A 26,778-nucleotide genomic window follows, 5' to 3' on the forward strand; every position below is an offset into this window, starting at 1 on the left:
GGCAGGCCCGCAGGCCCTGCAGACTGCCCCGAGTCTCAGAGCCTTGCAGGGGGACCCAGAGCGGTCAGGGAGGCCCCCCTCTGGCCCCACGGCCGGCAGCAGCCCGAATTTCCACCCTGATGATCCTTGCCAGGGCCTCTGGCTCGAACCTTCTCCCCCTGCCTGGCAGGCTGGGGACGGTGAAGTGGGCTCTCACGGCCAGCTACCCTCCCCCCCTTGGGGTCCACCAGCCCCAGAGTCCTCCTCGGTAAATGAAGGTGAAAAGTGGCCGGCAGGGCAGTGAGGGACCCAGCGAGGGCACCTGCCCAAACCCTTTGCCGGGCACCTGTTCCTGCTGAGAGCATGCCCGGTTTCCGAAGCCCCGGATTGCGGAGAATGGAGGTTGCAAACCTGCACAAACAATCATTTCCCTCTGAACTCTGTCTTATTCAGTTGGGAATTCAAACACATCCACTCGGTTTCTACGCTCGACTTCGTTTTGGCACTGGTTTAAAGTTTTTTCACCCGCTGCCAAATTTTGGTTCGTGATTTCTTTTGCTCGATTTTCCCTGCAAGATGGGTAACGTGTGAACCCCAGAGCTCAGTGGCAGAGAGGATGGGAGCATTGAGAAGCTGGAGCTGTCAGGAACCTCTCGCCGTGCCGTGGGGACTCGGGGACAGAGGGTCGGGGTTGTGTCAGGGTTACACAGCTCCTTGCCCTCGTGGACCAGGTATTGCTTTTGCAGGCAGAGCTTCATTTCCTTCATTCCAGGGCATAGTTAGTATTTGACAGATGACAACTCTCTCTCTCTCTGTGTCTCTCATGAATAAATAAAATCTTTAAAAAAAAAAAGAAAAAAAAGGGGATCCCTGGGTGGCTCAGTGGTTTAGCACAATCTTCGGCCCAGAGCGTGATCCTAGAGTCCTGGGATCGAGTCCCACGTTGGGCTCCCTACATGGAGCCTGCTTCTCCCTCTGCCTGTGTCTCTCCTCTCTCTCTCTGTGTCCCTCATGAATAAATAAATAAAATCTTAGAAAAAAAAAAAGACAGATGATAAAATGGGGTCACCGGGAGGGCATGAAACATGCTCAGAGTCACAGAGCTGGGATTGGGGGAAGCTGGTGTGAATGAGGATCTTCTGACCAGGACCAGGACCCAGGACCACGCTCACTGCAGGGCTTTCTCTCCCGAGTCTGAGACCAGAACCCAGGAGCCCCGGCTCCCGCGCTGATGGCTCTTGGAAGGATTTGCAGGATGGGAGGTTCTGCTGTAAGGTTTCTCCTCTGGGCTCTGCTAAGAAGCCAGGTGTGGAGAGGACCGGGGTGGCTTCTGGAGGAACGCAAAAATCAAAATGAGGCAAACATCCCAGAGTTTCAGAGGGTGTGTGTGTGTGTGTGTGTGTGTGTAGCGTGCATGCACTTTTGATGCAAGAGGGCTCTGCTGATGCTCCGCTGGGACCTTGTCATGATCGGTTGGAGACAGCGGCTCTCTAGAGCCTGGGAAACGTACCTTCGCTAGTGGTTAGCATCTCCTCTTAGGATACTACACAAAACAAACTCTGGAGCCACCTTGCCAAATTCTCAGTGCGGGAAGCCTCGGCTTGGACAAGGCTGTTGGACGCTGTCACACCGTCACATCTCCGGTCCCTCACCCAAGGGATATCCAAGCTCCAGGCCGTTTCCCTGGGCTGGGAAGCTGGTTTCTGCTGCCCCACCCCAAGCACGAGGGCCTCCCCACTCCTCGCCCCGGCTCCCCTTTGGGGAGGGGGGGCAGCAGGCTGCTGCGTGGCTGCCTCCCAGTCAGCACCGTGGGTGTAGCTCTGGACTGGGCTCGCTCTGGGTGCTGGGGTTCGGCCCCGGGTTCTGCCCAGAGCAAGGCTGCGGGCCCCCTCCTCAACCTGGGCTGGAGGGCTGGCTCAGCTCTGCTTCTCCCTGGGGGTCGCCAGCCCCCAGAGTCTCGCTTTCTGCACCCTCGTGGGATGCCGTGAAGCCCAGGGAGGGAGTCTGGGGGCGCCGCCCTGGTGCTGGCGATGCTGACGATTTCTGCTGCCGACACAAAGCTCCTGTCCCCGAGGGGTACGCACTCGGGACAGTTTCCTAAAGCCTCGGCTCACAGGTCAGGCATCTGAGAGCGTAAAGGGCATCAGGCCGTCCCTTCATCCTGCCCCGAGAGCCCACAGCGCGGGGCCCCAGGCCGGTGTGGAGCCTTGGCTCCCTGGGGCTGCCTTGACGAAGCTCCAAGCCCTGGAGATTTTCCTCCTCCCAGCTCTGGGGCCAGGAGCCGGAGGTCAGGGTGTGAGCAGGGCTGGCTCCCCCCGCGCTGGGACGGGGCATCTGCTCCATCCTCTGCCCCCGCTTCTGGGGGTCTGCGGACGGGCTCGGCGCTCCTTGGCTAGTAGACGTATCTCTCCGACGTCCGCCTGCGTCTTCCCGTGACCTCCTCCGCGTGTGTGCGTGTCTGTCTCTGTGTCCAGATTCCCCCTTTTGTAAGGACATGTGTCATGATGGATTGGAGCCACCCAGTGCGGCGTAGCCCCATCTTAACCGATTAGGTCTGCAGACACCCCTTCCCAGGACTTGAGCACGTGGATTTTGGAGGGGTGGGTGGGGACACGATTCGGCCCATAGCAGTCCCTGCTACACGAGGCAACAGAGGCTCCACGGGCAGATGGGACGCCCCAGGACCCAGGCTGGAGAGGGAGGGGGTGCCCGGGGGTCCTGAGAACCCAGGGATGGGGGCCGTGGGCGTCTGTGCACAGCAACCGGGCTCCAGGTGAGAGACGCAGAGACGGAGCGGGCAGGTGGGTGTCACACGCTGAGCTTCACCACCTGGGAACGTCTCCTGTGTGCTTGGGCCGCTGCTTATTCCGAAAAAGGCCGCCCTTGGGACCTGAGCCTGGCACACAGCAGTCCTTATGGAGGGAACGGTGGCGAACTCGTTTCACATGTGAGGCCCTCGAGGCTCGTGGAGATTCAGAGGCGAGCACAGGATTTTCCAGCCTGCAGAACTGGGGGACACGGGTCAGGGAGCGGGGACCTGAGCCCCAGATGTCTGGTCCCTACCGTCTGTGTCTGCGGAGAGCACTTTTGAGCGTGCAGGGTCCCCGTTTACACCTGACTTGCCTGAGTTCACGCAATCGCCTGACTTCTCTGTGGGCTGGTGGAAGACTCCCGGGGTGCAGGGGGTGCAGGGGGTGCAGGGGGTGCAAGGGCAGGAGGTCTTGTCTCCCCTGCTCTTGCAGAAGTGGAGGCCTGGTCCAGAACCCCTTCTATCCATTTGATTTCGGCTTTTTCTCCTTGGTTGTTTCCTCCATCTCTCCTCCCCGCACCCCCAACCACCCCATAGAAAAAGGCCTTTCCTTGCTGAGCTTCCAACTGTGCAACTACAGCGTGACCCGAACCATCCAGAAGGTGGAGGCTGTCCAGACATCGCATGTGACCCACGCTCCCTGCGGCGGGTGGATCCCGTGGAGGCGATGCCCCAAGACCGTGTACAGAACCCAGTACCTGGCCGTGGAGGTCCCCGTGTCCAGGAACGTGACCGACTGCTGTGCGGGTTACGAGCAGCTGGGCCTCTACTGTGTCCTGCGTGAGTCCGGGGCGGCCGGCGGGTAGGTGGGGGGCCCCTCCCCTGCCCTCTCCCTGTGACCCCTGAAGGGACTCAGCACAGGCCCTGTTCGCACCCCTTAGCCCTCCTGCAAGAGGCTAGAGCGTGCGCGAGGAAGGTCAGGAGGGCCTGTCCAAGCACAGGCCACCGGCCCACCCCCAGGTCTCGGAACCAGCGGGTCCGGGAGGAGTACAAGTTCCCCGCTGCTGCTGATGCTCTGGGGGCCCCCCTTTGAGAACCTCCACTCTCAAGCAGCCGCTCTCAGGCCTGCCTGCACCCTCAAGGCCCCTGGGCAGCTTTAAAAATGCTAATGCCTGGATCCTATCCTCAGAGAAGGCGATAGAATTGGTCTGGGGCACAGCTGGGGCATTGGGACTTTTTTTTTTTTTTTTTAAGCTCTTGAGTGATTTGAACGTGTAGCTGAGGTTGAGAACCAGCATTGCAACCTCTTCTATACTGGCAGCCGACCGTTTCCTTTTAAAGCTGTAGTGGAATGAGTGTTTCCTTCACCCGAAATCCTAATCTGAGCCTCCACTGTGTGAAAGGAAGGGAAACCCTCCTCTCGGCACCCCCTAACTGCCCAGGGGCCCCCAGGTCCCCTTCCTTCCTCGGGGCTGTTTGGAGGATGCTTGAGGCAGTTCCCCGGGCGGCCAGGGTGGCTGTGCCCGGGGAAGCGTGAGAGGCCAGGGGGGCTGGGCTTTGGAACATTCAGGGCTCAGCCTCTTGACCTAGAGAGAACTTTCCAGAAGACCTCTTCCAGGGGAAAGGATGCATGTGTGTGCGTGTGGGTGGGGCGGTGGTGGTTAAAGTTGAGTCAACACCAGATCTAAAATGAGTTTCGGAGCTGTCAGAAGGTGTCCCTGACCCCACCCTGCCGTGCAGGGGAAGTGGGGAGGGTGTGGCTCCCCTGAGTTTCCAGGGGCCGCCCCTAGACAGGAGGGTGCTATCTCCAGAGTGCACAGAGCAGCACTCTGGGGGTCTGGGGGGGAGGCATCCCCGGGGCCCAAGGCCAGGATGCTGCACACCTGGGGGGTCGGCGCCCACCCCTCCCAGAGTTTGGTGCAGACTCTGCAGAAGGGCCATGTGGGCTTGGCACACAGAGTCATCCTGAGCGTGCCCTTCTCAGGGCCCCGAAGCCACCTCACAGTGGACAGGGATGGCTGACCCTTCCCATTGACCCTGTTGGGACGGCCACACATGGAGATGACGGGTGAAATGACACCACTATCGCCAAGGCCATCGCCGCCAAAAACCAGGTGGCTCTGGCTGACCTCAGGGCCTGGTCTCAGCTCGGGGTGGGGGGGTCCCCACTGGTGCCCTTGGGGGCTCTTTCAGGGTGGGGCCATGCCAGGGGCTAGGTCTGGGGAGCCCCTTCCTGTGCTGACACTGGTCCCCCCGTCTCTAAGGGCCACATGTGCACAGGAAGTCCTGCCTGGCAGCAGCAGCACGTCTCTTCCTGGGGAGTGTGGGGGTCCCCGTGTCAGGGAGGCCTCAGGCCGTAGCACCTCGGTCTGGGGGTTCAGGATTTGGTGGCAGAGGTGGGCGCCACCCTGTCCCATCCATCCTCTCTTCCCACCTGCTCGCTGCTGCTGTGACATCACTTGACCAGGGAGGCCATCTGTCCAGAGCGTCCGAGGAGCCCCCCCACAGGGTCTGAGCCCCGCCAGCCCCACCGGCGCTGACTGGTGCTTTTCTGTCGGGCGGCTGCCCTGCGGGGCTCAACAAGCTAATTCTCCCGGGAGACGGAGGGCTGGCGTGGCGTCCCCTCCTTGTCACCCGCTCCTCATCTTTCTTGCCCTCCACAAGCCAGCTCCCAGGAAGTGCCTCCTGTGGGACCTCAGCCCCACTTCTGAAGCGTTGGCACCTTTAATTAGGGACTCAGCAGGTGTGGGGAGGCCCAGAATGTTCTAGATCCGAGAGTCCCATGGGCAGGGCTCTCTGGGGGACCCACAGGGAATGGTGAGGCTGTGGAAGGGGGACACACTGGGAGCGAGAAAGGGAGGAGTCCCCTGGAGCTCTCATCAGAGGCCCCTCCGAGGCGGCTGAGCAGGGCAGGGGTTCCCCCTGGGTCTTGGGGGGTCGTTCTGGCAGCTGTGTGGGAGCCCGGCAGGAAGGAGAAGAGGAGGCAGTGGGTCTTCATTGCCCGTGTCCTTTATGACAGGCCAGCTGGGTAGGTGCCTGGTCGCCGCCGGCCGGCCCGGAGCATCGCCCTAATGCAGATGGGGTCACAGACGGCGGCGCGGAGTGGGGGGCAGGGGTGTCAGGTGCCTCGACCAACGTGGCACCGACTTGGGCCGCGTCTCTGCCGCCCCCGGCCGGATTCAGTTTGTGGCATCTGAGGAAGGGGATGGGGGCGGGGGGGAGGAGCAGCGGTGTAGCGACAGGGGCACAGAGCCTGGGCCTCTTCCCCAGGAGGGCCCCTGCCCGATGCCAGGGCAGGGGTGACATGCAGCTGCCACCGGGCCGAGCGGATGGCAGCACCGCCCTCTTCACGCTTGCTCGCCTCCTTTGATCAAAGCTCGAGCGAATGATCAGACCCGTTCAGAGGTGCCTGGTGACAGGCTGGAAGGGAAGTGGGAAGTCTCTGGGGTGCCCCGCGACACCCGCGGGTCGATTTGCGCAGAACGAGGCAGGGCTGGGACCCTGCAGTAGCGGCGGGGACAAGCCTAGGAATGTGGGGGGGGCGGCAGGAGGGCAGCAGATTCCCTTCCCTCCGAGTGTGGGGTGACCTGCATCTCGGCGACGGGTTTTCTGGGCCGGGGCCACCGCGAACCCCTCAGACGGGCTGGCTTCTGTCCCCGCCCACGCAGCAACGGGCCTTCTGAAAAAGGGAAGGCAGTTATGGGTACCCATGTGATGTCCTCTGCGCTCTAGATGACTTTTTCCATTTATTTTTTTTCAAGTCCAGCGTTGGGGAAACAATGATAAATCACCCACGACTTTATTTAAATGTGTCGTCAACACAATCACAGAAGTGAACGCGCGAGCCTTGCCGAACAGCTGGAAACCTAGAAGAGAACGAAGAGAAATTAGCCGGTCGCCCGCTGCCCGCGTATACCCGTGGTCCATATTTTCCCGTGGCCCCTGCTCAGGGCAGGCATTCTAGAAAAGCCCGGTCGCCCCGGCTGGGATTCTTTGTACCCTCTTACCACTTAGCAATTCTCTTACCACTTAGCAATTCCCCTGGAACATCCTTCCCGTCAATAGATGTGACTTAGCGGCCACGTGGCGCCGTGTCATGGGCATGGAGGTAGCGGCATTCATGAAGCAAGCCCCCCCCCACCCCCACCCCCCCCCGCCCCGTGCATCTAGTTGCTCCCGACGTCTCGGGTGGCACAAACACGGCTGTGCATGGTTGGATGATTCACTGGCGATGGATTCTCTGGGTGGGGAGAGTCTTGGCCGATGCCCACCCGCAGGGGTGACACCCCTGGTTTCTGCGGGCTCATCATTCTGGGCGAGCACGAGACCCCACGGGGCCGGGAGGCTCCCCCCTCCCCCCTCCTCCCCTACGGATGACCAGGACCCCTATGGGGGGAAGGATGCAGGGTGGAAACGATTATTCCAGGGCCCCCGTCAGATTCCCAGCCCCGGGGACACTTCGGTGCCACTGTCGCGATGGAAACCTCCCTGCTGTCTGGTTGGCCTGTGACCAATCGTGGGTTGCCAGGCACTGGGCAGGCCTGTTGCACTGTCGGTGCCGAGTTCGTGGAAGGAGAAGTGGCTTTTTGACTTTCCACCCGGTTGGAACTGTTGACTGCTCCCCTGGGCCCTCAGAGAGTAGGTAGCGGGGTGAGGATGGAGGAGGAGCGCGGGCAGCAGCCGCACTCAGGTGAACGTGACCTTGAAACGTGACCCGTTGCGATCGAGCAATCGAGCAATCGTTTCTCGAGGAGCCGCTTTTTCTCCGTGGCCTGGTTTTGCTTCGCATCTAAGTGAACCTCTGGGTTTGGCCTGGCTGTAGATTTGTAGAGAGGTGGTTCCCATTCTCCCTCCCCGGCTCCCCCGAGGGGAGCGCCTTCGGTTACCCTGGCGCCTTGGTCCCCACGGAGGAACCGACTTCACGCTTCATTTAGAGTTCACTATTTTTTCCCCCCAAGTGTCATTTTGTTCCGTCCTGGGAGCCCAGGTGACATCTGGTCTCATGTCTCCTTAGCCTCGGGACCGTTGGTTTTTAGGATGGGAGGGAAGGCAGCGAGCCGGAGGTCGTTGAGCGGTGGCCCTGCAGGGATGCTGGTGTCTGCACCCCAGCGACAGTCTCAGGCTGCACCACAGGCCCATGCTCCATGTCCCCAGAGCCAGGCCCAGCATGGCAACGTCCCTGGGACCTCAGACTCCAGAATGGGCACCTGCATGTCTGGGACGTGGCGGGGGAGCCACAGACAGCGTGGAAAGGACAGCAGTACCCAGGGGGACTTTCAGGCCCTCGCTCAGCAGCATGGGTCAGGCAGCGAGCCATTGGTGTCCTGGCTCCCCCAGAAGATCGATGCAGACTCTCCCCCTCGGGGCACTTCCGGCTTTCTCTTCCCCTCCTTGGCTGGCACAGCTACCCTGGGTGATGTGCTCCTGCACAAGGACCTCCCCCGCTTCTTTCTGTCTGTGGAGCATTCTGTGGAGACCGTGGGGGGACCCAGACTGTCCCCAGGACTGCAGCCCCTCCACTTACCTTCCACATGGGACGCCACACATCTCCCTCCCCACCCTCGAGGGACGTTTGCAGAGGGTGGTCACCTGCTGGCCTCTTCTGCGTTCCCTGGAGTCTGGAGGGCCCGGAACTGCACTTCCAGAGGTCCCGGGGGGTGTGGGGCTTTAGATGAATCTAGACGGAGCTGCGCCCGGGCTTGCCTGACACCCAAGGTAGCTGGAGTGCTCGTCTCCAGGGTGGGTGACAGGAAGGCTGGGGATGGCACAGGCCCTTCCTCGGACGCCTGCGCTGGGGCCTCACCTTCCTTGGGCCCCTCCCTGCTGCCCCCCAGCTGCCTCGAGCTCTCAGCTGCCAGGGTCCCTTCGTCCCCGGCTGCCCTGAGCCCAGCTGCACCTCTGGGCGTGCAACCGCTCAGGCTGCCGCAGGTCCTGCCACAGAAGCACCCCCAGCAGAGCGCCCCCGCCTTGAGGGCGGCATCCTGGCCTCCCCAGGGTCAAGTTCTCCCTGCTTTCGAGCTTTCCATCACCCTAAGCGCCAGCACCGAGACTCCTGGCCAGGTCCCCTTGAGGGCATGGATTCTTCTGGTAGCTTTGCTGCATCTCAGTCTCCAAAAGCCCTTTTCTTCAAAAGCCCCCCATGTCTCTCCCACTCCTGGGGCTAGTTCTTAGGTCTATGTGCATACTGGCTCTGCCCCTGGAATCTAAGTGTCCTGAAGGCAGGGACTTTGCCTCTGGCCTGCCGCTGAATCCTGGGCGCCTGGCACATGCCTGATGCATAGTAGGTTCTCTGTAAATATTGAATGAGTGAGTGAGTGAATGAGTGGGACACGGAGCAGCAAGGGGGTCTCTGGGGGGTGAAGCCCCTGCACCTGGCCTAGAAAGAGGGGACACCCAGCCCCCCAGCTCACACTGTCTCCTCCCAGGAAAGATGGTCAGACTATATTATATTAAAGTCAGAGCAAATGGCTCTGGATGGTTGCTCTGCAGGACGTGGTGAGGCGATGCCCAGCCCGGACACGGCCCTTGGGCAGGTCATGCTGCGTGTCTCCAGGAACCACAGATGGCATCCAGCGTCGGGAGTGCCCGAAGCAGTGCTTGTGGCTGGCATCACTGACCGCTGATCCCTTTCCCCCCAGCCCTGAATCGGTCCAGGGAGTTTGCCTCGAGACCTGGGGTCTGCCCGGAGGTGGGGTCAGAAGCACCTGTGTCACCATGCATGCTGGACACCGACTGCCCCGGGCTTCGGAAGTGCTGCCCCTCATCCCGGGGCCACCACTGCGTGGCTCCTGCTCCCCGAGGTAGGGTTGAAGCCTCGGTCTGAGTGAAGGTTGGGGCGGAGTGGGTTTCCAGAAGCAGCAGCAGCTCCGTCTCACAGAGAGCCTGCAGCCGTGTGCATGGGCGCGTTCCACTCCTGGGCAATGTCTTTGTCCAAATCTGGCCCCTGAAATCTCAGGGGGGCGGAGAGTTCCCAGGTGCCCCGAGGAAGGAAGAGAGTCTTGGAAGAGCAGGGACGCCAACCTCCCAAGTGTGCCCGGGGAAGCCCGGGGGCTCCGGCTGGTGCTGGTTGGAAGCTGAGCTGCGTCACAGCAGGGAGATGTGAAATTGGTGACTGGTGGCCCTGCAGGACCACAGGGACCAAGGCCATTCTCAGGGCACAGGTTTGGCAGGTCTGTGGCCTGGCCCTCACGACATACCTGATAGGTCTGAAAAGTTCTGCTCTTTTTTTTTTTTTTTTTTAAAGATTTTATTTATTTATTCATGAGAGACAGAGAGAGAGGCAGAGACCCAGGCAGAGGGAGAAGCAGGCTCCATGCAGGGAGCCGATGTGGGACTCCGTCCCGGGACCCCAGGGTCACACCCTGGGCCAAAGGCAGATGCTCAACCACTGAACCACCGGGTGCCCCTGAAAAGTTCTGTCTTGACCGTGGGCTGCCCCCAGGAGAACGGGTCGGTCAAGGTTCAGAAGTAGGGAAATTATGATAAATAATGTATATATATCATATGGGATCTATGTCACAATGTTACAGCATCCGTATAGTATATATGGTATTAATACAGGATGAAGTAACAGGATACACGGTGCAAAATATCACATTATGTATAACGTGAATCAATTATACTCCTACACTATATACATTATCGTCTAAGTTATTTATGACGTATCCAGTATTATCTAGGGACATTATACACGGTAATATGCTCTACAGTGTGTGTAGGGTTATATACTTCGGGGTGTAAGAGAAGTGAGGGGTGTCCCACGCTGTCCCTGGTGGCAGATTTATGTGGGCTTCCGTGGGCCCCAGCCTGTCCCGGGCCTGTAGCTCATCAGGATGTGCCCTCGTGCAGCTCCAGAGAGGAACCCGGTGACCTTCTGGTACAATGTGACTGTCCTGGTGAAAATGGACTTCAAGTTGCTCAAGGAAGTGGACCCCCGACTCCTGGATCACATGCGGCTTCTGCACTCCATGGTAGGTGAGGCGGGGGGTGGAGGATGTGGGGAGCCTGGTCCGGCCTCCTTTCCAGGGCAGGTCCCCCAGGGCTGGTACAGGTGCAGACCCTGGGTGGGGATCCAGGGTGGGGGAAGTTCCACGAGTGACCCCAAAATGCCTGACTCTGAACCAAATGTGAATTCTTTTTTTTTTTATTTTTTTTCTTTTTCTTTTTCTTTACTTTTTTTTTTTTTTTTTTTTTATGATAGTCACAGAGAGAGAGAGGCAGAGACACAGGCAGAGGGAGAAGCAGGCTCCATGCACCAGGAGCCTGACGTGGGATTCGATCCCAGGTCCTCAGGATCGTGCCCTGGGCCAAAGGCAGGCACTAAACCGCTACGCCACCCAGGGATCCCCTTTTTTTTTTTTTTAATGATTTTTATTTATTCATGAGAGACACAGAGAGAGGCAGAGACACAGGCAGAGGGAGAAGCAGGCTCCATGCAGGGAGCCCGATGTGGGACTCGATCCCAGGATCCCGGGTTCACAGCCTGAGCCAAAGTCAGACACTCAACCACCAAGCCACTGGTGTCCCCCAAATGTGAATTCTTAATTAAAAAAAAGAAAAGACAGCTCTAAAGAGGTGTGATTTATGTGCAATAAAACGCACACCCGGCAGTATGCAGCTGTTCTGAGGCAGAAGCGATGTCAGCTACCCCCTCACCGCTTAGAGCACGGAACCCTCGATCTTTTAGCTTAAATCAAAGCGTGCCCCAGTGTAGACGCCTCAGCTCCAGAGCTGTGCCCTCACTAACCTCACTCAAGGTGGCTGAGGTCCTCGCTCTGCAGGCATCCTGGTAAGCGCTGGGCGGGGACGCGTCGATGAGGGTCCTCGGCCTCCGCACGATTCACGTGTCATCACAGGGTTCCCCCAGGGTCCTGCCTTCCACGCACACGAAGCCAGGAACACTCCCCGCTGTGATAACCAAAAATGTGTCTAGATGTGGCCGCGCGTCCCCTGAGGGGCGACTCGGGTCCTGGTGAAGAGGCCCCCGTGGGGGGCACAGCTCGTCCTTGCTGCCACCTGCGGAGCCTCCTCACCGGGAGTCCTTGCCCGCAGCTGCTGGCACCACCGTCCTGGGAGCCTTGGGATGGCCCGGGCATGGCTCCTGGTCACCGCAGGGCGGCTTTCCCAGGGTGACAGTCCCAGGTCAGGGTCACTTCCTGGGCGAGCGACCCGTGCAGCCGCCCCATGGATACAAGGGCCTCACCCTCGGCTTAATGCTCAGCTGCTGCCTCTTGAAACCTGCAATAATTTTTGAACAAGGGGCCCCACGTCTCCCTTCCGCATGGAGCCAGGCCCATGACATGGCCGGTCCCACCTGACCTTTAGGGCCCATCGACATGCCCCATCTGTAGCTGGGGCTCACGGTGTCGGTCACCGAATGGGGTCCCTTGCTGGCGTTTGGACCAGCCGGCAGGGGCAGCCCCAGGACGGATGGCACTCCCACTCACCTTGCTCTGGGCTGCCCACCTAGACAGCTATTCCAAGGCGTCACCTCCACCAGGAAGCCTCCTTAACTGTCCCAACTGCAAGTGATTTTTGTCTCTTTGTGGCTTCTTGGGGGGCTGGAGCGGCCCAGTTGGCCAGGGGAAGCCAGGTTGCCTGGCAAATCCCGACACTGCCACTCATCCCCGTGTGACCTTGGGCGAGTTACCTCTCTGTGCCTCAGTTACCTCCCACCTGGGACAGGGCTTTGAGGGCTCGGCAGTTCACGTCGCGAGCTTACGGCCGTGCTGACAATGCAGGTTCCCAGAGGCGGTCGTTGGTGTTTTAAATATTACTGTCCCGGGTCACCCCTTTCCCCGTCGGGTGCTCCAGGCAGACTGTTACCACCCACAGGGGTCCTGTCTCCCATGGGTGACTCAGGGATCCCCATGCGGTGCCCTGTTCTGGCTCCCACCTGATGAGCCCTGTGTCCCCCGTGAGGGCGTGTCGGGGCTGCTGGGGCGCCCCCAGGGAGGCTTGGCTGGCAGGGCCTGCCCCCGTGCCACCCATCTTCCCGGCGATCGTGCGACCAACGTGGTCCCGGGGTCTGGAGGCCAGAGGACCGGGAAAGCAAATGTGCAGGAAATGAGAAAAGGGATCTTTAAGCCTCAAAAGCACAATGGGAAGCAAACCCGGGCATACCCAATAGGAGACGGTGCCTGACCCCATCTACGTCTACCTCCGGGGGAGGGGGACCCGGGGTCCTGGGGCGGCCCTGACGCAGCCCCGCAGGCGGGAGGCTCGCACCGCCCCTTCTGGAGGCCGCGAGTCTGGACGCGAGGTGCGGGCAGGGCCACCCCAGCCGACGGCCGCAAGGGAAGGGTCCGTCCCAGGCCCCTGTCTCGGGCCTGTCGTGTCTGTGTGTCCAGAGTTCTTTGTGGAAGGACACCGGTCGTCCCGGTCCCGGGCCCACCCCAATGACCGTATCATAACTAACGACGTCTACAACGACCCTATGTCCAAAAAAGGTCACATTCGGCGTTCTGGGGATTAGGACTTCGACACGGGTTTTTTTTTTGGAGGGACCCTCGTTTAACACCCGACACCTGTCTGCAAAAGTATTTAGGATCTGGTTGGCAGGGCTCTTACTGGGATGATGACAGATAGAGAACCATTGCAGAAGGTCTTTTCTGCGGAGCGGGGCGGGGCGGTGTGTGTGTGCACGCGCGTGTGCGCACAGTCTTTACTCCTCTGGACTGCAGTCTCCCCGTCCGTGTGACGGGTGCCCGTCCACCGAGGGACGCTCTGACTCTGGCTTCGCAGGTCACCAGCGCCTTGCAGCCACTGCGCCCCGCCGTCCACCCCGTGCAGTCAGCCAGCGGGGACGCCGCCACCACCGTGTCATGGCTGCTGCTGGGCCTGCCGCGGCCGGTGCCCGTGGCCACCGTCTCCGTCATGCTGGACGAGGTCGTGAAGCGCGTCTATGAAGTGATCAACATCCAGGTGCAAGGTACTGCTCCTTCCCTCCGTCCTCCCCTGGGTGGGGGGCATGGGGGGGGCTGCAGGACGGACGGTCCAGCGGGTGAGGGGAGGCCTGACCTGTCTTTAGCTCTTTCTGGCCCAAACCAAGTTTAAACTCTGAGCTCCAAGGTGAAGGATTTTTTTTTAAAGAGATTTATCTATTTATCTTAAAGCAAGCAGGTGCACAAGTGGGGGGAAGGGCAGAGGAGAGATTCTTTAGGCCGACTCCCCGCTGAGCGTGCAGCCTGACCTGGGGCTCGATCTCACGACCCCAAGATCATGACCTGAGCTGAAACCAAGAGTCGGATGCTTACGTGACCCCAGGCGCCCCCAGAAGGGTTTGCACCGACATCGCCCTTCCCTTCGCTGGCCCCCTCGTGTCTCCTCCACACCCTTCCACCCCGGATTCCCCTTCCACCCAAGTGCTGGTGAGCAGGTCCCAGAACAACTGAACCGCAGCCTGTTTCTTCAGTTCTTGGCTCCCTAACCTTCCCTCTTGCCATTTCCCACCTTTGCCAAGGACACCCTTGGCCCTAGGAGGCCCGGTTAGTAGCACAGCCACAAAATTGTGCTAAACACACAGAAGTAGTCTTGTTTCTGGAAGAAATCACCTGGTCTTCTTCTTTGGGGTGGGAGTGGGGGGGTCTTTGCCAGGGGTCAGCAAACGTTTTCTGAAATGGGCCACACAGTAAATATTTTTGGCTGCGGGCTGCACGGCCTCTGTCTCAACAGCTCGGCTGTGCCCTTGTGGCCTGAGAGCAGCCGTGGATGGCGTGGGAGCGGAAGGCTGGGCTCCATCCGTGGAACGTTCTTGCTCATGGCGGGAGGCACCTGTTGCCTCCTGGGCTGAGGGACAGTCGGTCTCTCTTGCTGCTGGAGAGTCTGTGACCCCAAAGGTCATGCATAAAAAAGGATGTGCCAGGGTCTGGAGACCAGCGAAAGCTCCGGGGATTGCATGCCACTGCCTTCAAATCCGCAGCTGTTCCTGAAGACCAGACTGAGCCGTGCCGAAGGGGCTGTCCTGTCTGTTCTGATGAGGCTCCCCCCCCCCCGCCACCCCGGTCAGAGACCATGAGAATGCACCAGTAGTGAGCAAGTCCAGTTTATGACTCAAGGTCGTGAGAGAGAGAGAGAGAGAGAGAATGGACCAGCAGGGGAGCCCGGGCCATCTGGTGGGGGGTGTTGGAGAGTCTCACTGCAGGACCGTATGGGGAGAGTCTAAGGAAGGGGGCCTCTATCTCTATTCCAGGTTGCCTCTATCTCTATTCCAGGTTAGACACCCCAGTGAGCATGTGCAATGCTGAGACTGGGTGTCTCGGTAATCTCGTCTAGAAGGAGGGGGAGGCTAGCACGACGAGAAGCCATAGCTGGTGAAGAGCTAAGTCTCTCATTTCAGCCAGGACGGGGGGTGCTGCTTTGCAGGTGACCCGGTGTCTGTGTTTCCTGCCTGGCCTGGATAGGTTTGTGACGTGGCCTTGCTTTGTCCCCCTTCATCCCGGTTGCGGAGCAGCCTTGTCTGGGCTGGGGTTCTGCTAGGCCGTCCGGCTGGCGGGAGAGGGACAGGTCTCTTCTGAACGCCAAGGGGCAGCTCCATTCTCTTTCTGGTCCAGAAGACTGCCCGTCCACAGGCTCTATTCTTAGGCAGGAGCTTCGGACCTCCTCATTTCATGACCCTTCAGACTCGACACAGCCCCTAAGCAGTTCTTGCTGGTGGCAGCAGCCAACCCCTGCCACTGCCGCCGGGTGCCCATGGCGCTGCAAGGTGAGCGCGCCGCGTGTCTGGGACGTGGGCCATCCGCGTGGATGAAGGCGCCCGGCCGGCCCAGGGGCTCTCTGAGACAGAAGTTACCCTGGGATCACTGCCCAAGCCACTTCTTCAGCCCTTGGGACACCAGCCTGGAGGTTAATGGGAATGACCAGGTGCTTAGGGCTGTGACGAGTGTCTCACCCACTCCTCTTGTCAATAGATGTTGGTGAATGCTTCCTCGATGATCTCAGTGCCTGCTCCGGAGGGGAGCAGTGTTTGCACATGGAGGGCTCATCCCAGTGCACCTGCCACCCTGATCCCCTGGCCTCAGCTCCCCAGAGGCTGAACCGCATGTGTGGAGGTGAGTGATCGGGGCCCCCCTGGTGGGGGAGGCATGGCTGAGGGAACCTTCTCAGCCTAAATGGTCCACAGGCCATCGTGTCTTGCAAAGAGGGTGTGACTGGCTCATGTTCAGAGGAGAGTCACTTCCAGCATCCTGGATCCCCTAGTGGGTTCGTCCTTGGGGTTAGTGAATGTTTATGTGCCGTCCACCGTGCTGGATGCTGGTAATAGAAACACGTGCAAATAGGTTGCAACTTTTGCTCTTGGGAAACTCAGTAGAGAACACAACAGACGCTTGCCAGGCGTGACGTGCAAGGAAGATGCCTGTATAGCTCACTGCTTGTGTCTGGACCCTTCCGAGAGTGAAGGGGATGTGATCAATACTTACACCGGGACCACAGTAGTGACCTGGTCTGTCCCTGTGATCCCGCAGTCAACCTAGACGACACCGACGAGCAAGTGCCTGGCTCTGGCCCAGGTGGGTCAGGGGAGGTGACAGGTGTATACCAGGTGTGGGGTGTGCGTGTGATGGGCTTCTACTGAGCAGTGGCTGCGTTGTGAAAGTGCTGCAGCATGGGTCCGCGGGGGGCTGGAGTCTGGGGGCCGGAGGGCGGTGTGGAGGGGTGGAATCAAGGCATCCGTTGGAGATGAGAGCCCTGGGGACTTACTGATCAATTCGATGCAGGAGAGGAAGAGGGGGAAGGGGCAGCTCGCCCCCGTCCTGGTTGAACCGCGAATACGTGGTGATTCGCGGGTGAGTCGGGGCTGGCGAGGGTTGTTAGCCTCGTCTTGGATGATAGTTTAAACTGAGATGGAGGTGGAATCGAGGGTCCGTGCCAGGTGCAGACCAAGTTGGACATTTGGTGCTGGAGCCCCGAGAGGGCTGCGCTACACGCCTAACTCGGGGGGTGTCTGCATCCCGGGGTCGCACTTGGACTACGGGCATGACTGGGAGAAGGGAGGGGGCCTTGGCTGGGACTCCGTGCAGGTTGGGGTGCTGACAAATTGCCGGGGGAGGCAGGAAGCATGGCAGGAAAGAGCATCCAGTGGTCAAGGAGGAACCATCCTTCTCAGACGCGAACCCCAAGGAGGCTCAGGGGAATGAGGCTGAGCCCCAGGAGGCCTGGACCCCCGGGAGGGCCTTTTGCAAAGACGGGAGTTGCCAAAGCACATTTGTGTGCTGGCGGTCCTCCGAGAGGCTGCCCTTGGAAAGTCCTCTCCGCCTCCCCACGTCCCCCCACCCCAGCTGGGGATGACGGTCGCCTGCAGTTGTTGGGGTGAACAGCTCAGCCTGCAGGGCTACCTGTCTGTAGGCAGCCGGGCCGCGGGTGCAGCTGGGATGCTGAGTGGAAGACGAGCAGTTGATGGAGGGAGCAGTGAGGGTCAGGTTAGCCTTCATTCATTCATTCATTCATTCGTGCATCCATTCCCATATACAACACACTTTAATGAGTATCTGCTATGTTCCTCGGCGTCCAGGAGCCCTTGCTCCCTTGGTTCCCATTTCAGTGAGGAAGAGGACGCACATGTGGGCGAACACCAAATGTGGGGCAGCGGTTCAGGTGCAAGACAAAGGAGAGTGATGGGCTGGGTCTGGGGGCTGGGGGTGTGGCCTCAGAGGTGGTGACTAGGGGAGGCCCCGGGACATGGTGACCTTTGGGTGGAGACCAGAGTACAGTCTGGTCTGAATAACACGCCCCGCAGCGGCCCACCTGCTAACCCAGGGCCTGTGGTTGTCCCTCACGAGGCAGAAGGCACTTTGCGGATGGGATTAGCCAAGGGGCTTGAGCTGGGGGGACAGTGGTGGCTTATTTGAGGGGAGCAGAGGGGGCACAGGCTCTGGGCGGGGCTTTGATGGTGAAGGGACCACCGGCCACGGAGACTGTGCAGGGCAGGGCCTGAATTCTCCCCAGAAGTCTCCAGAAGGAGCACAGGCCTTCCCACACCTGCGTCTTCAACCTCTCACGTCCAGAGCCCTAAGAGTGAATTTCTCTTATTTTGGGGTCATTGGTTACAGAAACTTCGGAAAACTCCCACACAGAATGAGGTCAGGCCCCAGCAGAGGTGCGTGCGTGATGGAGTCCAGAAGCCAGGAGGCGGTGGGGACAGCGTGGCGAGGAGGGGGTTGGGGGTTGGGGACAGGGGGCAGGGCCAGGCACAACCCACCCGCGCAGAGGTGATAAGGCCACGGGGATTCTTAAGTCTTTATTCTGGAAACTTGTAGACAGATCGAAGCCTAGAGAGGAGTGTGATGAAGGTCCGCTGACCCCCTGGGGACCCCTTTTGCTCCATCTCTGTCCCCATCTGCTGCCCGCCCCCTGCCCCATCCTTCTGAACCCCCTTCAATGTATCACCCCGTCTGTCACACTCCAGGATGTGACTCTAGGAGATGAGAGAGAGAGATTTTAAAAAACCCAAGTATCAGATCATATCATCCCTTAAAAACCCCAAACCACAGTTCCTTAAACTCATCAAACATCCAGTCTGTTGAAATCTCTCATTTCCCATCATCATCCTAAGTTTTTGACAGTTTGTTTGAGTTGAAATCTGGGGTTTCCCTACACCTCTCTGGTTCTTCTTGTAATGGCTGGAGGAGTCGGTGCCCCTTCACCCAGTGGGGTTTCCCATAAGCTGGGATCTGCCGATGGGCATCCAGGGGCCCTAATACCTGCATCCAGGGGCCCTAATACCTGTCCCCATTCTCTGGATTTTCTAACCCACAGTTAGCTCTTCCTTTAATGGTGCTGGATCCTACGCATCTGATGAAGCCAATGGATCCCTTCACAAAATGTTCCCAAGTGCATCAAGCATATGGGACGACAGAGCAATTTGACCATATCAAGACACAGTTATCAAAATCTCACGGCCCCAAATGGTGACACAACTGTCCAAAGCCACACTGTCCCCTTCCATCCCTTCGGTCAACTGTCCATTGCTGACGTGGCTGCTCTGTCTGCCTGTCAGAAGCCTTCAGAGAAGGGCATGCAGGTGGCATCATGTCCCAGAGACTCCTGCTGCAACCGGGTCCAGTTGCCTACTCCAGCATCATCTTCATAGAAGGCCTTTCCCTGTCACCTTCCTTTCCCTGTGCGCCTCCCCTTAATGGCCCCAATTTCCCAGAGTACCTGCTTGCAAGTCCTCGTCTCAGGGCCTGTTTCTGGAGAGCCCAACCTGAGTTTGTACACCATGCACATCTTCACGCATTGATTAAATCATGCAGTTCAGCAGTGGTGAGCACAGATGATGCTCAGAGGGGTGCCACATCGTCCTGTGATACGGGACTTCTGTGGTTTCCGCCGGTACCCGGGTCACGAATGAAGCAAAGGTTACATTATATTAGATGCGCATGAAAATAAAGATTCTTCTTCTCATCTATATGCGTGGACCCCTGACGTCTGCCTCTGGTCTCCATCCAGGTTAATAACCCCTAACGTAGAGGCACCTTCAGATTCAGATTCAGATTCAGATTCAGATTCAGATTCAGATTTGGCCTTTTTTTTGGCAAGGCTCCTTCATACGCCATAGGTTGCACGTCCTATTTTTCCACAATACGGTGTTGTCTCTCTGCTCCTGCGGCCTTCGTGGCAGGAGATGAGCAAGCAGGGCTTTGCTGGGACTGCCCTCTGAGTAAGACAGGGCTCTGGAGGGCACACGGGATGACCTGACGCACCTGTGCTCAGGTGCGCTCTGCTGCTGGGTGGAGAAGGGACCAGAGGACCAAATCCCATCTCTCCTTCCTTGGTGATGGAATGTGGAGGTTTCTGTGAAGATGAGCCCAGCTGCAAAGGTTATGTTTCTCTCCCTCTTTGCAGGTAGGACTCACCTTAGCTGGTGAGATATAGTGGACGCTTCCATGGGAGGTGAGAAGACTGCGTGAGGGTGCTGGCCCTGCTGAGATCAGGGTGGGCACAGCGCTACGATGGCCAAGGTCCCGATCACCATCTGAGCCCCATGGTGGCCTTGAGGTTAGACCCTAGGGATGGAGGAGCAAAGACAGAGCAGAGAAGGAGCTGGGCCCCGGGTGCCATAGACGTTCTCCACGTGAGGGGTTCACCTGTGGGGTCCGGCCTGCTCCATGTGCAGCAGCCGATCCCACTCTGAGTTGGGGCAGGGCACAAAGCAGGGATGCAACAGTTCAGGCAGGGTGCCCGGAGCAGTGGCTGGTGATGGGACAGTGGGCGTGGTGGGGACAGGCACCGGCAGGACAGCAGGGCATGAACAGGTTGGGCAGGAGAGGAGGCGTGGGTGGCCTCGGCACCTGCTCTCCAATGGCCCGGCCGAGATCAGAGACAGCCCACTCCTTGTGGCCACGAAAACTTGGTCTCGTCATTCTGGAACCTGGTTTATTACTCTAACAACTTCTACCAACAGAGGAAGGTGAATGCCCGTCCTGGTGCCCCCAGAAGACTGTTTTTATTTTTATTATTTATATTTATTATTTTATTTATATTTATTATTTTATTTTTATTATTTTTATTTTTGCTATTTATTTTTTATATTATTTATTTATCTATCTATCTATCTATCTATCTATTTATTTATTTATTTATTTATTTATTTATGCTAGGTTTTTAAATGTTATTTAAATCCTGCTACCGATACAACTTTGCATCCTGCTTTCTTTACTCGCCATTATGTCACATAAAGTTTTCCGTGGGAGCGAATTGGGCTTCATGATAAGGATTTCCGATGGTTAAGTCATAGAGTGGTCCCCCTCAGAGGCAGGCTTGCTTTCCGTGGGGTCACTCACCTGCGGTCAACCGCGTCCTGGAAGCAGATGATCCTGCTTCTGATGTGCGGTCCGGATGTCGACAGTAGCCTAACGCTGTGTCACAGCGGCGCCTCACCTTGTCACATCGGTATTTTTGTTATCTCCTGTCATCATAAGAAGGGTGAGGACAGCGCAATAAGATATTTTGAGAGAGAGAGAGAGGGAGAGAGAGAGAGACCACATTCACGTAACTTGCATTACAGTATATTGTTAGAATTGTTCTTTTATTATCAGTGGCCGTTGCTAATCTCTTACTGTGCCTGGTTTAGAAGTTAAATTTTTATCTTAGGAATCTATGTGGGGAAACACATGATGTATGAGGGTGCGGTGCTCTCCGTGGCTCGGGCATCTGCTGGGGGCCTTGCGATGTATCCCCCCACGGGTAAGGGTGACCTCTGTCATGACCGGCTACGGCAATGATACGATGCTCTTAGGTACATTTCTCAAGGGATGGGGGCAGTTAGCTTGCTCCCAACATTTTGCCATGAAAACTAGAACTTTAACATTGTGAAGTGGTTATAGAGCTTATTGTTTTTTTTTAATTTTTTAAAAAATTTATTCATGATAGACAGAGAGAGAGAGAGGCAGAGACACAGGAGGAGGGAGAAGCAGGCTCCATGCAGGGAGCCCAACGTGGGATGTGATCCTGGGTCTCCAGGATCACGCCCTGGGCCATAAGGCAGGCGCTAAACCGCTGAGCCACCCAGGGATCCCTATAGAGCTTATAGTTATCACTGAGTGTGAACTAGATGTTTATAAGGGGACAGAAGGGCGAGGACCCTCCCTTTGTTCATAACAATAACACAGCCAAGAGCCGCTCAGCACTTAACTCTCCTGGGCTTTGAATGAGCAGTTTACAGTCTTACCTTATTTAACCCTTAGAACACCCCCAGAACGGGGAGCCCCTGGGGGGCTCAGTGGCTGAGCGTCTGCCTTCGGCTCAGGTCGTGATCCCAGGGTCCCACCCGCATCGGGCTCCCTGCAGGGAGCTTGCTTCTCCCTCGGCCTGTGTCTCTGCCTGTGAATAATAAATAAAATATCAAAATCTCAAAAAAAGAAAAAAACAAAAAAACAAAAAACAAACGCCCCCAGGAGGCATCTGCCCTTACTGTGCTCATTTTCAAAAGAGGAAGTCCAGGTAAAGGAAGGTCACCGGTCGGTACGAGGTTCCCAAGCTGATTCTATGAGACAGCCCAGTCCCTGTCCATCACCGGAGGCGACCTTTCCCAGCCTCCTCTGGCTGGAGGGCGCCTCCGATTCTGGATTATCTGTTCCTGATCCAGAGCCGGCGCGAGGCCTCCTGCGGGGACTCCCCCGTGGCCATGCCCCTTCTTTCCCACATCCGAGTGCCGGGCTGGGGGTTGACCAGCGCTCTGGAGCAGTGGGGCCTTTTCTTTGCTGGTGCAGAGCGTGATGGGGGTGACGATATCAGGTTCTTATTCGCTGCCTCTTCCCGCTGATGGGGTGGAGGCTGTGAGCTGATGCTGGGACGTGCGGGCTGGTCCCCAGCGTCCCTCGAGGAATGGGAGGTGTCCAGGGTCCGTCCTCTCCCACTGGAATCTTCCATCTCACAGCAGATGAAGCTCCTTGGAGGGAGGAGTCTTGTCTCCTGGTCTCTGCCAATGAGTCTCTGTACTTGGCAAACAGCAGGCACTCAAAACGGTATTTATTGTCAATGCATGAAAAGGCATGTTTGAGGGTCCCTGGATGTTGAAGAAATGCACCTGCCAGCCCCACTTCTGGCAACAAAACACTCCTCTGCTGTGCTTCATGACACTGGAGTCGGACCAGACGCCAGCACCACCCTCCACGCACAAATGTGCCCACAGGGCTTCGCAGAGAACCCCCCGCCAACCATCCTACCTCTCCTGTCCCGTGGCCTCCGGGGGAGAGTCCTGTCCCATCAGCGAGCGTGGAAGGTGGGAATACAGTACTTGAGAATACTCTGGCGAGCAATCTGATAGGCGATCAGGCTCTATTTACAGTTAGGGACGTTGCCAGCCACACTGCGCACTCGAAGTCACGAGTTGCAAGTTTCCTTCAAGATAAAGGGTCTCTCGAGGGCGAAACATCACTAGGAAAAGCTGCACCCTGTCCCCTCCCCTCCCCCCCGCCGCCCTCACTTCTCTTAGGCAGAAAAGACCAGGGAATTTTCCAGATCAGAATGTCAGAGTGAATCCCAGCCGCGCAGCGCTAAGGGGAGCAGCATATGTTTTACATTTAGAGGCTAATGTACATGAGCAATCTGCTGGAATGGTTGAGAGGTACAGACCCCGTGGAAAATACAGCGCAAGTTTCAGATGCTTTTCTTGTGAAATTAGTCATCCGCTTAGCGACATGCAGGGCAGCTGGATTCTTGCACAAAACAAAACCGTCAGAAATACCTCACGGTTCCCGCTTGCTCTTCCAGGAACACGGTCTGCTTTTAGCATCAGGTGGAACTGTATTCGAGGTCGCCCTCTCTCCCTCCGACGCGGTCTCCCTCCCAGCTGGGACCTAATAGCCACTGGCCTCGTCTCCCGAACCTGGGGGTGGGCGAGGGCAGGGCCGTGGGCTGTCGGGGTGGTCGGGGCGGGTGAGACGCGGCCGTGCAGCTTCGCCCGTGCTGGTGCTCCTCACCCGCCGTCAGGCTTCTGAACACGGGGTGCTCCGGATCGATGGTGGGAGTCCCCGGCATCTCTACCTTTATAAGGTTCAGGTGCCACGCTGACAGGTCCGGAGCAGAGGCTGAGCTGAGAGATCATGGGAGAGGCAGGACCCCCAGGAGCACCCGAACTGCTTCGCCAGCAACGGGTCAGGGTTGCCCGGAGCAAACGAGGGCCCAGACCCGGGGACACAGGGAATGTGATGTGTGTCACCCAGACCAATGTCAGGTCCTGGATCTGGTTCACGGCTGCAGGATGGGGGAAGGCCTCAGGTGCCCTCAGATCATGCAGGCATCCTGCATCCTGAACATTCTTTTCCGGGACCACATTTTAAGAGGAGTGTCCTAGCGGGCAACGAGAAGGCATCCTGCACCTGGAGGACGCAAATCCGTGTCACAGGAGGACAGAGGGAAGGAGTAGAAGGACGATTTGCATTGAAAACATCTCCAGGCCTGTCCCGCAGAGGTGGATCCGCCTTCGAACGTTAGAGGGCGGCTGACGGGCAGCATCGGAAAGACCTCGAGACAGGCGGCACCGTCCCGCAAGTAGCTGCCCCGAAAACTAGTTGGAGAAGGGCCCAGTTCCCGGAGCGCAGACCAGGTGCCGAGAAGCACAGCACCTGACCCTGTCACAGCTCTGCAGGGCACACATCCGGAGTGAGGGGTCCCGGGCCCACGGAGGCGGCGGCAGGTGTCCCTCCGGAGGTCCCGGGGGAATCCGTGTCGCGCAGGCGCATCCTTGACAGTGTGGTCTCGATTCCCGTGGATACACATCCAGTGGTGGGATTGCTGGATGCGACGGTCACCCTAGTTTTAACATTTGGAGGAGCCTCCACGCTGTTTCGAGAGCGGCTGCTCCACATTCCCACCAGCGCGTTATCTCCCGTGGTGTTGATGTCAGCCGTTCCGACAGGTGTGCGGGGCACCTCCCTGATGACCAGTGACGGCGAGCGCCTTTTCGTGTGTCTGCTGGCCACCTGGATGTCTTCTTCAGAGAAATGTCTGTTCAGATCCTTTGCCCATATTCTAATTGGATCGAGTGTGTGTGTGCACGCGTGTGATCGCTATGGAGTCGGATGAGCTCTTTACACATCTTGGATATTAGCCCCTTACCAGGTATTTGATTTGTGACTATTTTCTCCCGTTCTGCAGCTTGTCCTTTCCTTTCGCGGATGGTTTCCCTCGACGCCGAAGTGTTTTTGTTTGAGTTTGCTGTGGGCCCACAGAGGGATGTTGCTTTGGTTGTCTCTGGTGTCTCCGACCTCATTCACCCTCTGCCTCCACAGACTGCCCTCCCATCCGGGACTACGTGACCCTCAACGTCACCAGCAGCAGCTTTCAGGTGTCCTGGCGTTTGAATTCTTCCCTGCACCGCACTTTCCACGTGCAGGTCTACAAGGGGGAGGAGCTCCTGCAGAGCGCCAGCACCGCGGGGAGGACCCTGGAGGTGGCGGGGCTGGAGGCCGGAGAGCTGTATGGGGTGAAGACCAGCTACCAGGCGTGCGGGGGCAATGTCACCGCCACGTTGACCGTCAGAACAGGTAAGGGCACCCACACGCGCCCTGCGTCTTACCTGAGGGTCTGCGGCTCCACCTCTGTTGGCCCCAAGATTCCCATCCTCTTTCGTCATCTTCTCAGGGCAGGGGCAGTCCTTCCCGGAGGGGCTGTGGGGGCTCCGTGTCCTTTGAGCGGTGCCACGGTGGCCGTCTGTGGTCTCCACGGCTCCTCTCACGCCGTACATCTCGTCCTGTTCCGCGGGGGGTGCGGGGGCCCATGCTCACACCTGAGGTGACGAGGTGAGGAGCCCACCTTCCCGGTTTGAAGGCCTTCGCAGTCCGAGAGGGCGGAGCAAACAGTGTGATTAAGCAAAAACGGCAGCGATGGGCGCGCCCTGAAAGGCCTTTTTGCAGCACCGACTTCACAGGGCTGCGTCTATGCGTTCCCGGAACCGGAGCCGAGCATCACGGGGCATCCTCCCGGACCTGCTTCATTTCCCGCATGAGGCCCTTAAAAAGCTAACGCGGTGCCCCCTAGATCGGCCCGTGAAGATACTTTCTTTCACCCAAACAGGTTGTAGGTGTGAACCAGGGATTCAGCTCTGGAGAGGGTGGCTGGTGTGGCCCGGGCGGTGGGGGGGACGGGGATGGGGCTCCGCAGGTGGCTGACCTCACCGCCCCTCCCCATGACTGCATCTCCTCCCTGCCTGGCCTGGGCGTACCTGGGCAGGGACAGAGGAGCTCCCAGGCCGGTCTGGGGACAGAGCACAGAAATCTCTGCGCGGGAGGCCTTGTGCAGGGACGAACGAGGGATGGAATGAGCAGGCCTTTGAGGACACCGTCCTGCAGCCTTTGGGAGCCGATTTGGGGCCGGCCCTTGCTGAATTGTCACAACACATAGAATGGGCACGCAGCGGCCCCCCCACCCCCAGAGCCCCAGCCACGAAATGGGCACACCTTGGCACACGAGGCTTCCGACTTCAGAGCAGGACCCACGTCATCTTCTCAGTCTAGGGTCCAAGTACTGCCGGGAGTAAGTGAGGGAGCACTCGGTTCCCTAGGTCGTCGGGAGTGAGGGCAGACCCCAGCTCTCCCCATCCCCTGCTTCTGCTGACCCTCCCTCTGCTCCCTCCCCAACTCCTCTCCCATGGGACATTCTGAGCATGTCTAGATGTGCAGGGGGGGGGGGGGCTCAGCAACCCGTGCCCTCAGGAAAGTTCCAGAAGACTCCTGAACCGCCAGCCTCTTCTCTCCTTCTCCGTGTTGTAAAAATGTCTGTTGCGTGCACGCTGCTCTCTTAAGGAGCTTGGTTCACGTTAAAGGCTCTGTCGAGGTAATTCGGCGTTAGGAGGCGGTGGGCGTTCCGGTCACAGTGGCTGCAGAGCCTCACAGAGAGTCTGGATTTCGGGGGCTCAGGTGGACACTGACCCCCCCCTTCCCAGGAGGCTCTCGTTGTGGGCAGGGTCGAGGCTGACATCACAGGGACACTTGGTGCCCCGAGGACGGGAGAAGGGCCAGAGAGGCCCTGATCTAGAAACGCACGGGGTACAACCCGGTGACAGTTCCGCGGCCCTCGTGGCACGTGCACCCAGCAGGGATAAAGGGCGCATCCGGCCCACGGCCGTTAGGTCGTCAGAGAAGCACACGGAGACGCAGCAGGACCTGCTTGGATGTTGGTTTTACTCTCGGCGATGAAAGAGACACGCGCTCCCCGTCCCATCCTACTTCTCCCGGCTTTGCTTATGGCCAAAGAGAAGGGGTGCCTCCCTTGCCGGGCGACCCCCCCACCCCGGTTTGCCGGGGACAGTCGGTTCCTGGGATGGGACTCTGGGTGCACACGCTTGGAAAGTCCTGGGTGGACAGGATGCATTGGGTACCGGGGCCTGGTGGCATCCGGCGTGAGGACCCGGCCGGCTGTGTGCGTGGACGACGCGGGAAAGCCGCAGCCACGCGGGGTGAGGATGGCAAGAGGGGCCTGCGGACCGTACGTGTGCCAGCTGATCCAGGACTCCTCCCTCCATCTATCAGCAAACAAATGTCCCCTCAGAAGAGGAGACTTTCTGGGGAACAGTGACAGCAAGGCGTGTGTGACGGTTCATCACCGATTTT

At 58.5% G+C, this 26,778-nt stretch overlaps 1 protein-coding gene and 1 long non-coding RNA gene across 2 annotated transcripts in view; one reads left to right on the forward strand and one right to left on the reverse strand.

Moving 5' to 3' along the window:
• The first annotated feature begins 2,009 nt into the window (after positions 1 to 2,009).
• The window catches only part of UMODL1 (uromodulin like 1), a 59,005-nt gene continuing 34,236 nt past the window's right edge, over positions 2,010 to 26,778 (forward strand). The window contains exons 1-7 of the mRNA XM_077878734.1: positions 2,010 to 2,095; positions 3,222 to 3,568; positions 9,367 to 9,528; positions 10,577 to 10,698; positions 13,472 to 13,658; positions 15,637 to 15,777; positions 24,460 to 24,714. Coding sequence (XP_077734860.1) covers positions 2,010 to 2,095; positions 3,222 to 3,568; positions 9,367 to 9,528; positions 10,577 to 10,698; positions 13,472 to 13,658; positions 15,637 to 15,777; positions 24,460 to 24,714 — 1,300 coding nt within the window. The remainder of the gene's footprint in view (positions 2,096 to 3,221; positions 3,569 to 9,366; positions 9,529 to 10,576; positions 10,699 to 13,471; positions 13,659 to 15,636; positions 15,778 to 24,459; positions 24,715 to 26,778) is intronic.
• Positions 17,968 to 22,568, reverse strand: LOC144301677 (uncharacterized). The gene is made up of 4 exons (XR_013368416.1): positions 21,639 to 22,568; positions 21,396 to 21,547; positions 20,509 to 20,633; positions 17,968 to 19,731 (listed from the first exon to the last, which is right to left on the reverse strand). It is a non-coding gene; the product is annotated as an uncharacterized LOC144301677 (long non-coding RNA).

This window comes from Canis aureus, chromosome 30 (assembly GCF_053574225.1).
Source record: "Canis aureus isolate CA01 chromosome 30, VMU_Caureus_v.1.0, whole genome shotgun sequence".
NCBI classification, from domain to species: Eukaryota; Metazoa; Chordata; class Mammalia; order Carnivora; family Canidae; genus Canis; species Canis aureus.